Source organism: Apis laboriosa, unplaced genomic scaffold, assembly GCF_014066325.1.
Source record: "Apis laboriosa isolate Shangri-la unplaced genomic scaffold, ASM1406632v1 scaffold91_cov154, whole genome shotgun sequence".
Taxonomy (NCBI): Eukaryota; Metazoa; Arthropoda; class Insecta; order Hymenoptera; family Apidae; genus Apis; species Apis laboriosa.
This window is the reverse complement of record NW_025224773.1, coordinates 275,434-292,294: the sequence shown is the minus strand read 5'-3', so window position 1 is coordinate 292,294 and position 16,861 is coordinate 275,434. Positions and strand designations below refer to the sequence as shown.

General features: G+C 21.5%; 2 protein-coding genes across 5 annotated transcripts in view; one reads left to right on the top strand and one right to left on the bottom strand.

Annotated features, from left to right (window-relative positions):
• Positions 1-14: 14 nt before the first annotated feature.
• On the top strand, positions 15-9,020 carry LOC122719624 (lipase member H-A-like). Its single transcript, XM_043945585.1, has 11 exons — positions 15-430; positions 567-612; positions 715-854; positions 1,068-1,310; positions 2,229-2,423; positions 5,706-5,772; positions 5,891-6,030; positions 7,343-7,585; positions 7,840-8,040; positions 8,517-8,664; positions 8,862-9,020. Exons 1-11 carry the CDS (start codon positions 376-378, stop codon positions 8,938-8,940), a joined length of 1,557 nt encoding a protein of 518 aa, XP_043801520.1. The 5' UTR covers positions 15-375; the 3' UTR covers positions 8,941-9,020.
• A 747-nt stretch (positions 9,021-9,767) lies between these two features.
• The window catches only part of LOC122719638 (RYamide receptor-like), a 37,390-nt gene continuing 30,296 nt past the window's right edge, over positions 9,768-16,861 (bottom strand). For 3 of the 4 annotated variants that reach the window (XM_043945615.1, XM_043945620.1, XM_043945619.1), the window contains 5 exons: positions 16,456-16,706; positions 15,654-15,813; positions 12,201-12,269; positions 11,713-11,950; positions 10,757-11,171 (listed from right to left, as the gene is read on the bottom strand). In XM_043945615.1, coding sequence (XP_043801550.1) covers positions 10,972-11,171; positions 11,713-11,950; positions 12,201-12,269; positions 15,654-15,813; positions 16,456-16,706 — 918 coding nt within the window. In that variant the 3' untranslated portion in view covers positions 10,757-10,971. Of the gene's footprint in view, positions 9,883-10,756; positions 11,172-11,712; positions 11,951-12,200; positions 12,270-15,653; positions 15,814-16,455; positions 16,707-16,861 lie in introns of those variants that run through there. The other variant, XM_043945618.1, reaches the window with a different exon arrangement.

Sequence of the window (16,861 nt, the reverse complement as noted above, 5' to 3'; positions counted from 1 at the left end):
ATATATGCATATATTTTCAAATGAAAAAAAAAAAAACAATAATTGAGATAAATTTAACAAGGTCAGAAGTAAGATTGATTATATATCATTATATAATGAGAGAATGATGAAGAATGATATTTAAGTCTTGTAAATAAAGAAATTGATCATTTTATGAGAAGCAAGTGAAAACAGTTTAATTGTATAACCATAATTGCAAATTATCCATTTAATGTTAATATTTATATAATTTTATATTATATTATAATATAAAATTTTGTGGGAAAAATTTTAAAAATATTTAATAATTGAAGGTAAAAAAAATATAGTGCAACTTTAAGAATTTAAATAAATTAATCACATAAAAGCAATAAGAAGTTTTGATTCGCCTTGAACATGGGCAACATTCATTTATCTTTTTTTTTACTGTTTCTTACGTTTCTATCGACAAGTAAGTTTTTAATAGATTTCATTTTTCACGTAAACATGATTTTTAATTTTATTTCTTTTCTTTTTTTTTTAGCAGTATTAAGATAATAATAATATAAGTTTTAAATAATTTTGAAATTAATGTATTTTGTTCACAGATGCTACATTCACAACTAAAAATGTTTTCTTACGTTTATATAACAGGTAAATTATTTACAAGCAACGCGAAATTAATGAATTGAACAAAACAAAAAATCAATTTACATATACATTTAAAATTCACCTTTAAGTGATTGTTCTGTTCAGGAACGGCTCTCATATTGATAAAAATATAAAGAATACCGATGAATTATTACCTTACATACAAAAGGATAATAATTTAGTAATCTATATAACTGGTTACACGAGTAACATTGATTCTGATAATGTGAAACTGATAATAAATGGTAAATGAAAATTGGATCGATAGTTTAATAATATTTCCATCTCAATTTTTTCTTCTTTTCATTATTTACATAATAAAAATTAAATTAAATATAATAATCACACTTGATCGATACGATTTTTGTGTATGTTTATTGAAACGATCAACGATTATTCTCATTATATTGTACAATGTTATTTGAAAATATTTAATTTTTTTTTTTTAATTTTTGCAGCGTATTTAAATAACACGCAAGATAATATTTTAGCACTCGATTATCGGGATATTACGCAACATCTTTATCCGATTTCTGTGCTGGCAATCAATCAACTCGGCACGATTGTTGCCAATGCTTTGAATACATTGATAGATGGTGATGTGAACGAAAAAAAGATACATTTAATTGGACATTCGTTAGGTGCACATGTTGCAGGGAAAATTGGTCGTAAAACGAAATTCAAAATTCCAAGAATAACAGGTTATTTATTTAACACTTTACTTCTTCAAACTATTATAAATAATCTTAAAATGCAGAATAAGAGGCTGTTTACTGACTCGACATCCTTTGAGAAACTATTTAATGAAAAATAATTTTTAATTTAATAATTAATGCTTCAATTATTTATTATAGGATAGAAATATAATTATCTTGACATAAGTAACTTAAAATTTAATTTCTTTGAACTCTTAACTTCTTTGAATTTTCGAGATATTTGAAAGAAAAATTGCTATTTTTCTACATATAGACTTATAACATATAACTTCGCTTATATGCAAGTGATAACATGTACGTTAACATAATATTGTAACAACTTAAAACGTATAAATGCATAAATTTATGTCAATTATTATGTCAATTATGTTAATATCAATTATGTCACACTTATGCTAGTATTCATATAGAATGCTTATCGCTAATTGACTAAAATTTCGTTTGTAATATTGTATTATAATTTCGATCATCCAAAGATTATTTTATATTTTATTTTCGTATTTGAAGAAATCCAAAATTCATAGGAAAATAACTTTTTAATCCTTTATAATATATTTTGAATACCGGTCAATTGCAATATATTTATGAAAACAATAGATAAGAGAAACGATATGCTATCGAGGATAGTAACGCATATGCTATCATATGTATGCATCTATCTACATATACATGCCTGCAATTTTTTTGTTTTTCGATAAGAGTCCGATAATTAAGTAATAAAAACTATTTAGACTGATAACATCAAGATCAAGGTAATCGGTGCTATTTATATAGTGTACAATTACTATAATCTTTCCATATGTTGAGCATTTTTTTTTTTGAAAATTTTTTTTTCTATGCGGTGCAAAATTTGTTTATTTGTAATTTTCAAGGCTTTAAATGCGAACGAAGTTTCTTTTACAGCTTTAGATCCTGCTGGTCCTTTATTCTACATTTTCAATTCTCGATTGAACTCTTTCGATGCTAACTTCGTAGATGTAATACATACTGATTCGTATATCCTTGGATTGTCTAAACAACTTGGTCATGTGGATTTCTATCCAAACAATGGCCGTAGACCGCAACCAGGCTGCCCACTTATCTCTACGTTATTTTTCAGTACGTAAAAAATATTTAATCTTCTTATTTTTCGGAAAAATACTTTGAATTTTCTATAAATCATATAATTTCGAAATCATAGCATAAGTTGGTTAAATTCGTTTTGACATAAGCTTTTATGTAATAAAATGTACAATAATGATATTTATAAAGAGAAAATGAAACATAATAAAAAATAATAAAATAGCTTTTTTTTTATAATGATAAGAAAAGATATTTAAATACCTTGCGCATATTTTATACAAACAAGATATTTCTCATGACAAATGGAATAAATTGATCATGGATTAAAATGATCAGACAAGTAAAACGAGAATTTATTGGTTAGATAAATTGAATAAATTGTCTGTGATTGGATAAATGGATCGAGATGTTCGATGTATAAACAAAACCAATTAGGCAATTAGAAATGGAATTAGAGAATCAAAGCGGCTGTAATATTATGTACAAATATATATATATATATATATATACATAAATATATGTGAATTAGCACGAAATTTCTTTCTTTATTAATTATTAATGAAATATTTTCATTATTATTTATTTGACAAAATTGAATAAATGTGTTAAACGTTCTTTCTATTTTCTTTCTCATTGTACGTCAAACATTCATTATTTCTCATTTACATGTTATATGTAAATGTATAATTTATTTCTCATTTACATTTACATATGTTACAGATATTTGTAGCCATAGTAGAGCTATCGAGTTTTATGCGGAATCGGTTATAGACAATAATGCTTTCATCGGCAAGTGCAGAAATGATTGCAATGATTTGTTTATTTCAATGGGATATGCTACACCTAGAAACGCGTTAGTATAATTTTTTTATTAATTTTTGATAGTGTTTAATGATCCACATTGTTTCTTATATGTTTTACAATTCTTCGATACAAAGATTTTTATATACTTATATAAAAAGGAATTGTAAAAAGACAAGAAAAATTTACATATTTTCTTCTTTCTTAATTGTATTATCTTACTTTTCATCATTATCATATTTTTAGAAAGGGTAATTATGATCTCGTAACAAATGCACATAGTCCTTATGGTCGAGGCTTCGATGGAGTAAATAATGAATAGGATATTTTATTTATCAAAACTGATTATATTTATCACATGATTTGCATAAATTTTATTACATGTATGTATTAAGTATTTAAATTTAGATAAAATAAATTAAAAAAATAAAATGATTAATTTTGTAAATTTGTCGTCATTATTTATAATACAAAATTGTATTATATAATTGTATAATATGATGTTTCTATTTTTTTTTCTTTTAAATCATTATTCTCTCTTTTTTAATCATCTTACAGGCATAATCCATTCAAAATCTTCGCGTAAACACTCAGAATTCACATCTATACTTTTATTTTATCATAAAAATATATTTCTCACTTATATCGATATCGTAAATATTTTTTCGATTTCATTTTGATAACAATTTACAGAATTGTATATTCACATTTTCGTGAATCACCGATAATTTTAATCACCCTCTTCAATCTTCGAAAGATCAAACGAATCTGATTCATCAATATTCTCATTTATCGTATCATTCATTATACGAGATATTCATTGGAAAAATTTACATTTAAATATTATAATAAGAAATTTTCAGAAAAAAATGCTAAAAACAAGAATTATTTTTTCTTCTTTTTTTTTTCATAAGATAAATATCTATAGCTTCATTAAAAAATAGAACTTGATTTTTAAACATATTATTATTCAAACAAACTTTGAAAATGAATAAAAAATAAATAGGAAAAATATTATTTTCTCTTCAAACTTTTGAATTTAATATTTTTCCTAAAAATTTTTCTTTTTTAAAATATATAAATATAAAATTTTGAAATAGACATCATACTATTGATTTATATATTGATGTTAAATAAAAATTAAGAATTTTTAAGAACTTTTATTTTTTTTATAAAAATAGAACATTAAGTGCATCTATTTTTTAATGCTATAAATCTATTAACTATAATTTAACACTGTTAAATTAAATATTTTTTTGTAAATTTTGTATTGAAAAATCATAATATCCAAACGATTCGAATGGATGATATGAAACATCATCAATTATTACTTCAATTTTGAACTATAATTGATGAAAAATATTATAATTATGTGCAATATCGATGGAATACATTTTTAAGTATCGAAAGAAGTTCGTACTGATAATTAAGATAAAATTAATAAGATCGCAGATAAGAATGAATTATATAACAGAAAAATGATTAAGAATATGATATTTAAGTCTTGTAAAAAAGAAAATCGATCAGTTTCTGGTAAACAACTAATTGATTGAAAACAATAATTTCAATCATTTTGTTAATTATTTATATTTTTAATGATCAATTAAAAAAAATTAATATACAATTAATTATTATTATTAAAAATAGGTAAGTACTATATTAGATTCATCTATTCCATGAAAGAATTAAATTAATCTGTTAATTAGATTAATTTGTTTCATGAAAGAATTAATCTGTTTCAGGAATTTTTTCATTTGAAATAATATACTCATTTGAAATTTTAGAAGAATTTAGAAAATTAAGAAAATAAACTAAACATAATTTTCAAGATTCAAATAAATTAATTTTATAATATAAATAGTTTGCATGAGTAATTAGAAGTCTTGAACTCGCCTATGAATATGGGCAACTTTCATTTCTATCTTTTTTTAGTGTTTCTTACTTTAATATTGACAGGTAAGTTCTTGATAAATTTTTATATATTTAAACTTTTATATATTTAAATTAACAACTAAAAAGTGAAAAAATTATCATTTTAATTATTATTAATAAATTTAGCAATTACAATCATAAGAAAATCCTAAATTTGGAAAATTCAGAATAATTTGAAACTCTGAAATATAAATGTATTTCATATAAAAAATTTTTATCACAAAATTTTTCAAAATTCAATCAAAAATAGATTTTTAGATGAAAAAATATTCTGTAATAAATCATACTCACCCCATGAATAATATTCATATAAATAATAATCACATAGAATATAATTATTTTATAAGAATTTACATATTAATGAATTTTTATTAATTATCTTATTAATTCATTAATCCATTTCTAAGGACAACATATTTAATTAAGAAAATCGTTTTAATTTAATTTATTTATTAGAATTATATAAACACGATTTTTTATTTTAAAAGTTTTTTTTTTGTAGCAATTTTAAGATAAAGTTTAAATATAATATAATACAATGTAATATAATAATAATAAGATTATTATTAATAATTTTGTTCACAGATGCTACGAATGTAATTAATAAAAATTTAGACATAACTAAAAATGTTTTCTTACGTTTGTATAAAAGGTAATTATTTATAAGTAACAAACTTGATATTATAAGTAACAAAATGAATTCTATAAAAAAAAATTAATTCTATGATAATTTACTCACTTAAAATTTATCATGAAATGATCTTCTTTAGAGATGGCTCTCATATTGATAAAAATGTAAGGAATGCTGATCAATTATTATCTCATATACAAAAGAATAATAGCTTAGCATTCTACATAACTGGATACAGACATGATATTAATTCTGATAACGTAAAAATGGTAACGAATGGTAAGTTATGAAAATTCCGTCAATAATTTAACAATATTTTTATTTCTACATTTATTTCGTTTTCGCTTGTGTATGTAATAAAAATTAAATTAAATATATTTACATTCAATCGATGCGATTTTTTTTTGCATTTATTTAATCGAGCAGGGTTATTCCCATAAGGTTATCTTCATTTTAAGTCAGCAATAATACAGCTGTTCGCACATCAAGTTAATAATCTTCATATTTTTTTTATTATGATGATTTATTTGAATTATTAAAGGCTAATATATATATTATATATTATTAGTAATTAATTATTAATTATTAGTAATTAACTATCATTTTATCAATTTATAAAGTATATTAATAATTTCTTTGACAATACATCATTCATTTACAAAATTATAAAAGTCTTTTTATTGTTGAAAAAATCAATCAAAATTAAAATGTATGTATTATTAGTATGTATTAAATAATTTTCAATCTTTGGAATACAAAATTTTTTATATCAAAATAATAATAATAAAAGATATATTAAAATACATGATCTTTTGGTTATTTCATGATGTTAAATGATGGTTTATTGTTATTACATTATACAATTTTACAATTTATAAAATATTGTAATTTATAAAAATTGAAATGTTTATATTATAATACTATTATTAATGTTTATACTAAATAATATAATAGACAAGATAATATATATGTTAATATATTCACTTCATAAATGAAGTAAGTATTAATATATTCAGAAATGAAACTCTATTTCTATCATTTCATCTAAAATATAGATAAACTTCAATTAATATTTTTATTTATTTGTTTTGACTTTTAAAATCCACTTTCTAAAAATGTTCCAGAAATATTTACATCTTTCTATAATTTACATAGTAATTTACAGATTTATATAAATAATTCATGAACTTACTAAGAGTGCATTATTATATTTTTATTCTTAGCATATTTATAAATTTATTAAACTTAAAAAACAACAACAATTTTTTATCAATCTTCTATATATAAACAATTAAAAAAAATCAAATTATTTAGCAATAATAAAAACTTAGCAATAATAAAACTTAAAACATATTTTATCAGAAATTTCTTAAATATAAATTATTTATATATTCCAAATATAAATTAAAAAACTTTTAAAATAACAATGATAAATATATTTTACCTATTTCTGAAATTAATCAAAAATGATTCGACAAAATTATCGAATTATGAAATATTTACTTTTCATTTTCATTTTACAATATATTGTATTGCATTGCAATATCATTTAAAGAATAATTAAATTTTAATTTTTCCTGAATTATTCTAGCATATTTAAAGAATACACAGGATAATATTTTGGCACTCGATTACCGGGATATTGCTGCTCAATTTTATCCAATTTCTGTGGTAACAATGAAAAAACTCAGCACACTTGTGGCCGATGCTTTGAACAATTTAGTGAAGGGCGGTGTGGATGCAGAAAAGATACATGTAATTGGATATTCACTTGGTGCACAAATTGCAGGCAGAATTGGTCGTCAAACAATCTTCAGAATTCCTAGAATAACAGGTATCGTTGTGAATATTTTATTTCTTCATTAGAGAACTAAAAATGCAATATCTTAAAGAATTTAAAAAAAATATTCAATTAAATAATTTAATGATTACTTAATAATAAAATAATCTTTTAATGAATCTTTTTAATGAAAAAATAATCTTTTTTGTGTTGTAATTTTTTATTTAATAACTTTAAATTTTCTTGTATCTTAGATTCTAGTTACGAGATTTTAAGATATTTGGATGCATTCAACATTTCTTTTATAGGCTTAGATCCTGCTGGTCCTCTTTTCTATCTTCTTAATGATCGATTGAGTACCTCCGATGCTGTGTTCGTAGATGTTATACATACAGATAAAACTGGCTATGGAACAGCTCTGAAAGTTGGTCATGTGGATTTTTATCCTAATTATGGCCACAGACCGCAACCAGGTTGCCCGTTATTCGGTTTATTACTGTCGCCGAAAGGTTTGTACAAAATGTATAACTCTTAATTTTTTTTTTATTTTTTGACTCGTTCCTTGAAAATTTTCGATAAACATTTTTTCAGTTCAATTTTAAAATCACAGTATAATCAATAATGATCAATTATAATCAAATAATCAATTCATCTTGAATATTAAGCACATGATGCTGTTTTAAAAAAATATCAAAAAATTGATTTTAAAATGATTTTTTCGTTTTTATATTAATTAATAAATATTATAAGCTTGTTCTAAAAAATTTTTTAATATAATGATAAGATATAATGATAACAAGAAAAGTATATAGATATTCTCTTTCTTATGGCTCATTTCAATGAATTATTATGAAATTTCCTTTATTATCAAACTTTTAATTATATTATTATAAGACATTTTTTATCATTTAATGGAAAAGGATTGAATAAAACAGAAATCGATTCCAAAAAGTTTCTCATTGCTTTTCGTTTATACATGTTACAGATCTTTGTAGTCATCGTAGATCTTTTGAATTCTATGCGGAATCGATTAGAAACAATACAGCCTTTATTGGTAAATGTACAAATTTCCAAGTTTGGGGTTGTGACGGTGTTCCATTTATTCCTATGGGATACACTACACCGAATAATGCGTTAGTATTTTATTTTCACTAATTTTTGACAATTTTTAATAATCCATATTGTTTCTTGTATATTATTTGCAATTCTTTACTATAATTTTTATATTTCTCTTTATAAAAAAGAAAGGAAACTTTTTAAAGTTTTTCTTATTGTATTTATATTAATATTTTTTTTATTTTTTTATAATAGATTATTTTTATAATTCTAGGACGGGTAGTTATAATCTTTTAACGAATGAAAATAGCCCTTATGGTCGAGGTGTAGATGGAGCTATTAATGCTTTTTAGGATATCTATTTAAACTAATTACATTTATAATGTTATTTTATATTTACATAAATGTGTATTAAATATTTAGATTGCAAAATAAATTATTAATTTCATCATGAGATATTAATTTTGTTGTCACTATTTGCAATACATGTATGATTAATCTTGTAGTTGATTAAAAGAATTCTGTGTATAAAATGGATAATAAAATCGTAAAAGCATAACTTCTTCCATAAAGTATTCAATCTTTCATTCAAAGTATTTAATGATTCAATACTCTTTTTAAAGTTTATTCAAACTGAGCCAATTTAAATTTTTTCACTAATTTTTTTCTGAATTATTTCATTTTTTTAAGCCATCACAATAATCTATACTTGAGATTACAATATTGAAGAGATTTTTTATTTATATTTTTAAATTATAATTATATCAGAATTGTGGTAATTCAAGAATGAGAAGAATCAAACTTTAAAATTATAATTAAATTTTCAAATGAATTAGTAAATATAAATATTCACGTTATTATAAATAAATTAGAAAAATTTAGGACATACATAATATGCAAGAATACATAAAACACATAAAATATTCAAAGAAAAGTATTTAATAAATTTTGAATTTTCGAATTCCATTTTTTAAATCATGTTTTTAAAAATATTTGCATAAATATCTGCAGATTAATTATAATTATTATATGTTTTACTTTCAAGATCATATCATAAATAAATAATCACAAATTAAATATACATATGTTCCTCTTTTATTATCAATTTTGTATTAATCTTGTATTGATAATCCTGATAAAAATTTATATGTATGTGTGAGATAATATCAAAATATATAAACGAAAAAATGATTAAAAATGTATTATTTTTGTGAACAAATTGAAAAATTTGATCTGGTTTTCTTGGTATCTTGGTTTCTGGTTTTCTTGATCAATCATAATCAATATTAATTAATCTGTAATTCATAAGAACAATAAATATTATTAATGTAATTAATGATATTGATTACATTTGATATTGAAAAAAATTAACATTATTTTAAAATCATTTTAAAAATTTCTATTCAAATAAATATAAAGCATTCCAAATATGTAGAGATATAGATAGTTTCTATATATTGTATAAATCATAGATAGTATCATATCTATGATTGTATAAATCATAGATAATATCATGATAGATAATATCTATGATTTATACAAAAGGAAAAGATAAAAGATTGTGATTGATATGTGTAAGATATATATTATAAATCTCTTATTATTTAACAGTTTTTGTTTACAATATGGTACAATATGGTACTTCTGAATTTCAATTATTAAATCCTTGTTAACCTTACTATAATACTATTTGTATAAAAGAATAGATAAAAATATAGCAATTTAATATTTCATTAGAATTTTAACAAAATTAAATATGATTTATCTCTTGTATTAAAAAAATGAATGTTAAAAAAATATTAAGAATTTTATTTTGATTAAGATTATTATTATATTATATTATAACATCGTAAATAATTTTAATGAAAAGTTTGCCTTTATTTTTTATAGAATCTTGTCTTTCTATATTTTAATTTTAGCTAAAATTTATGTATAAAAAAATGTAAGAAAATTTATTTTTATTTTTTCCTTCTTAATGTAAATAAATTAAAATAAATAAAGAAAAAGAATAAGTATGTAAAACATAAAAATATATCTACATAGATTACTTGTCTAATCACATTGTTCATTGTTACATAAATATTTTGTACAAAATGTTTGGTATTAATTACAAAAAACGGCAAAACTTATCATTATATTGATTAAAAAATTAAAAAATTTTCTTCTTTTCGGGTTATATGTACTCGTATTTTTTAAATTAACGTTAATTTTCATACAATATCGTTGTAATATTTGCAATTCTTTTTTAATTCATGTTCTTTCACAATCTCCATACGCTATCTTTTTCCAAATTTTTACATCACTCAAATTTTCTATATTGTACTCACTAATCTCATATTTACCCTCGTTTAATATTTAATCGTTAATTTAATTACAAAAATTCTTTATAATTGCTCCTCTGTATGAGATTCGAGATAAGTGAATTGTCGTTGTAATTGTTGTGTCATTGGTCGGAAAGAATCATTCCGGAAGCTTGCACTTCTTGCAGGTGCAGTGTGATTTCCATTTGCTTTGCGACGAACACTAATATATGTTGTGCATGTGTTCATACGTCGAAGGACAGAATGATTTGAATCATTGAAACCTGTAATTGAATAAATTACAGGTATTGTGTTAAAATAAAAAATACATAAATAAAATAACTTAATTATTAGAAAATATTTCAGATAAAACTTGTAGTTTCATTTTGATGTCGTTAGATTTTATGTAAATAATCGTATGATATATTTGTTTTAAATAGAATTATGTAATTTTTAATGCAGCTTGTTATTTCTCTTTGTATATCAATATATTTTACAAAATATATGTTACAAAAAAATGGTTAAAATTTGAAAAATAGAAGAAAATTTGTAAATAATTTTAATGAACTAATATAACTATCAAAATATCACAATTGAAAACTTTATTTTATTTTTTCAATAAATTTTTTAAAAAAATCATAGAATTTTTCGATTTTTATTACCTCAAATATGGATATCAGAATCATATTACCATGTGAATTAAATTTAAATTTAAATTTAATTCATTTAAATTTCTAAAAGTTAAGTATATTTTTTAAAAATTATATTTCTAATTCATTTTATTAAATTGTATTCAATGTTTTATAATATTAAATATTAGAATACCTGTTAAGGGAATATCCAAACTAGCATTATAATTATCACGTCTCTCTCTGCGAAGAATTCGATGTGTACCAGGTAAATGACTGATTGCTGTTATGAAGCCAGCTCGAAACCTTGCGTTCATCCAGCAATAAATTACTGGATTGTAACAGGAATGAGACATAGCCAACCAATGAAGAATCATCCATACAAAAGGAAACCAGGTCCAACTTCCAAGAGTTTCATTATTATCCATTATTAACTAAAATGTTTTACAATATCCTTAAAAATATATTGTGAAAATATAATTATTTTTTAAAATATAATATAATTTGATTTTTTAAAAAATGTGATTAAAAATTAAATTTAATTAATTTAAATTATTATTATTATTATAATTAATATTAAATTAATTTTCTTGTAATCTCTTTAAAATAAAATATATATTATTGTAACTGCTTTTTTTTGTAACATTTTGTTAGAATAGAAAAATAAGAATTATTGTTACTTACGTTCAATATATTGAATGGAAGCCAGCAGACAGTGAACACTATTACAACTGTCACCATCATTTTCACCATCTGAAATAAATATACAACTGATATTTTTTATGATATTATGTAAGGATTTTATATAATATAATTTTATATAAATAATAGTAATAATAAAAGTACGTAATATTTAAAATATTTCTACATTTTACCATAAATCTATGTTATATTTATAATTTAAAATTTTAATTAGATGAAATCAAAATAATTTAGAATCAACTTAAAATTCAAAAAAAAATTAATAGTTTTTTTATTATTCCTAATAATTTTCTTCAGAATTTTATGATATATTTTGAAATATCTTATGTTTTGAAAATACAAGTCAAATCATAAAAAAAACATGTTGGGTAAAATTTATAGGGAATATAAATTATACAAGTTAATGTGAATATACAGTTATGCTCGTAATTTCGTTCCAGAATTGTCTATTTAGAGTTGCCTTATTTTACTGTGATGCTGTACATGTGATGCAAGCAACATCTTTCACTAGAGAAATAGATTGCGATTAATTCATTTTTGTTTCTCATATGAATTTTAAAAATTAGAAATTTATTTTTATGATGAGAAATTATATAACACTAAATAAATTTCATTTTCAATATAATTTCAATAGTACCATTGAAATAATAATTGAAATAATAATTTCAATAGTTCTGTTAAAATCAGAGATCACTTTCAAAATAATATGCTTTCCATTTGACTGGATATTCATCTTGTATTTTTATAGAATTTTCGATCATTTCATTTTTATATAACAAATATTTATATATTAGATAAATCCGAGTTTACAATCCCTGCTTTTTTTATACATTTTTCTTTTATTTTTTTTTTTAGCTAGAGTTTCTATGTTACTGTAATATTTTCTATTTTAAAATTCTTTTTTATATTTTTTACTTTTTATATTTTCTGTATATTATTTTTAATAGATAGTATATTTTATATATCTTTTTATTATTATTATTATTATTATATTATTATTATTCTTTCTTCTATTTTCTGCATCATTTGTTTTTCACATAGACATATATGACGAAATAATCATGAAATATAACAATTGCTTAAAACAATTAAGTAAAAAATAAAAAAAATCTATCACAGTAATTCTCAATCAATTACGAGAATTAGCTAGATACCAATTAGCTATATCAATAATTTTTACAATATATCATATACAAATTTATTCAAGTTTGTTTTTATTATTAACTAAACTGTCATAAGTTATTTTCTCAATAATTAATGAAGATATTTATTTTAAATGTACAACAAACTTTTTGGAATAACTAATTAAAGAAAAGATTATAGATAATAGATTTATTAGTTTTTGAATTCCTAAAATTCTAAATTTATTAATATATATATATATAATACGAGATATTTTGATGATATTGGAATTTTAAAATTTTTATTTCAACAATACGCATTTTTAAAGAGAATTGCTGATCTATTCTATAATTCCTCATGCTTACTATTATTTTTTTTTGCCAACAAAAAATACACAAATATTCTTATTTTTATAGAATAATTATTGTTTTCGAATTGTACATAAAAGAAATTAAATACATATAAATATTATAGCTATCAATTCGAGTTTTCTGATTATTTCTATCATTTGTACTTTTTTTTTCATCCTTTTTCTATTTTGTCTTAACTGACATTTGTTCTTTTGCTCGCTTTTCAGACGCCATTTCATTCTCTTTACGTTCAAATACACTTCAATAAAAACGAATGCTTCTGTTATCGTACTCGTTACGGATAGAAGTATTTTCAGATGGTCGTGAAATAAATTAGGACACTTGTATTGAAAATGATTATACGAATTATAAATATTTTTGCTACTAGATTTCTGATAAACTCGATGTATTGGAACGAATCAAATTATTTATTTCGTTTCTATTCACAATCAATGGAACAACACAGCTTTGATAATTGATTCATCGTTCAATCATCATTTTTTGCCTTATTGATTGTTTAATCATTGTTTCAAAATAACGAAATTGAATTTCTATTATTATTAAATAAATAATTACGAAAAAAATATAATTTTGTTTAAAAAAAAATAAAATTGACTTTCATGTGATCTCTATGAAATATTTATCTATGAAAAAATAATCACTCTCTCAAAATGATTGAACTTTATATGAAAAATTATTAATCTTTTATTATTAACAACTTTTCTTTATTATTTATTATTTTCAATCTTTTTTGCATTTATCCAAAAATTATTGTAAATAAATAATTATATATTGTTATATGTCAAATATATAATTATTATAAATAAGCTAAATACATAATATTAAACAAATTACAATTTATATGAATTGTTTATGTCAATGATTACTATAATTGATTAAATTATCTATTAGTCATCATAGTTATCTAATCATAGTAATTATTACATGATTGATTAATATATTTTCAAAAAAATATTAGTTAATACTTTAATACAACAAATATATAATAATATAATATATATAATAATAAATAAAATTATTTATTATTAATGAATAAATTATACTTCTGCTAAAAGTAAAAATAATTTTCGATTAAAAATCGAATAATTTTTTTTCATTTGATCATTATACTGAATGAATGATTATTTTTTTTTAAAAAAAAAAGTCTATTCGATCAATAGAAGGAGCAATTGTTTCTCCACGAAATATTTTAAAATGAATATATGTTTTATATGAGTTATACATTAATATTTAAAGAAATATTTCAATTGCATATATTAAATTATACGAGATTGCAATAAATCCTGCATACAGATCAGACGAATATTTTATTTATGATACTTTATTGCAAGGATCTTATTTTAATGTAAAATGATTATTTTAATTTTTGTTGTTAATTTTATACAATTTTATACAATTATAATACATAATATTGATTAAGATCGATCCATAAATAGAACAATAAATTAAACATATTTTATTGGATATTAAATCATTCTTCTTTCTTTCATTCATCCATTTCTATTCTTACAAATTTGATCTAATTTATTTTACTGGATGATTTAATTAAAATAAAAAATTTGATATAATTAGTGGTTAAAGAAAATATAATAAAATTTTAGTTAAATATTTTATTAACGATATTGTCACGATGAATACATTTCATAAAGAATAATTTTTGTCTTGATATTTTCAATATCTTCAAATAGAAATAAATTTCTGTTTTCATTGAAAGATATCCAAGTTAAATTAATTAATCAATTAAATGAATTAATTTATATTATTAGAAATTATTATTTATATTTAAGAATGGCAATCCAATACAATTCATATTCAATTTCTCATTTCTTCCATTTAAATAAATAAACAAACATTCAAAGTGATTTCAGATAATGAAAGAAGAAATAAAGATACCGATCGAAAAAATAAAAAAAATAAATTCATTTCTCATATAAAATCTTACCTTCCTTTTTGAACGTGCCATTCTCTGATCTCTGATATTTTCAGCTTCTCCTGGTGGTCGTTTACCCCAAACCATGATAGCGATGCTGGTATAAGTGAACACTAGTACTGTTATTGGTATCACATATTGAAGAACCAATAACGCGATCGAATAATAATATCTGCAACAAGTGAAACGCGCAAAGTGAATATAAAATCAATTATCAAAAGTCATTATCCTTTCCTAAGTTCGATAAGACATTAATAGGTGATGAATTCGAGAGGAATGGAAAGGTTACAAAGTTTCCCCTCTATGCTCTCGAAACTTTCGATTAAAATGAGGAAGGCCAAGTCAATTTTAAACAGCGAATTAACATAAAATGATAAATATTGAATAGATTTAAAATTTAGATATTTTTATTTATTTGCATATTTAATTTCGATGATCTTTCCCCCTATAATAGATAATAATATTTATGAATTCTTTCAAAAGGATAAAAAAATACTTTATCAAACAGTGTTATATTTAGATTAAAGAAGAATTATTTGTAAATGTATATCATATAGAAATTATGAAAATTATAATTATTATGATAATTTGATTTTTTTTTATAAATCTTCCAATTTATAAGTTTTTGATTTTAAATTTTTGATGAATATTTTAATTCATTGATATAGCATTTAAAAATATATATGACAAATACTCTATAATTATATACAATATTCTTATATACTCTATAATATTCTTAATATACAATTTATTATCATAATTTTAATCATCATATGATTTGATAAAGAATATATAAATATGCATTGATAATTACCTGTTCTCCAACGATGGCCAAACTTCAATGCAGATATATTGATTGCATCTTTTATATTGGATCGATGGTTGGAAGAGCTTTGAAACAATAGCGATAGGGAGCGATATTACCATAGCCAGCATCCAAACAGCGAGAATTAGAAGTTGAGCTTGCCGTTTGCTCAACCTTGGTTTCAAAGGCCACATAATAGCTATGTAACGATCTATACTGATCGCAACGAGCGTATAAGCACTCACTAGAACTGATACTGCCTGAAAATATGATCGGATTAATTATTTCTTCTCCTCCGCTATTCTTTCAAAATCTGAATATTATAGAAAAATTATGTTTTAGATTTTAAAACGCAGGAGAATGGGATAATTAATTGTTAACTTATTTTTTCAATCAACAAACTTGATGAATATAC

Coding starts and splice junctions, on each gene's coding strand:
- LOC122719624 (XM_043945585.1), top strand. CDS start 376: ATGGGCAACATTCATTTATCTTTTTTTTTACTGTTTCTTACGTTTCTA. Junction 613..714: donor TTCTTACGTTTATATAACAG/GTAAATTATTTA, acceptor TGTTCTGTTCAG/GAACGGCTCTCATATTGATA. Junction 8,665..8,861: donor TACACTACACCGAATAATGC/GTTAGTATTTTA, acceptor TTATAATTCTAG/GACGGGTAGTTATAATCTTT.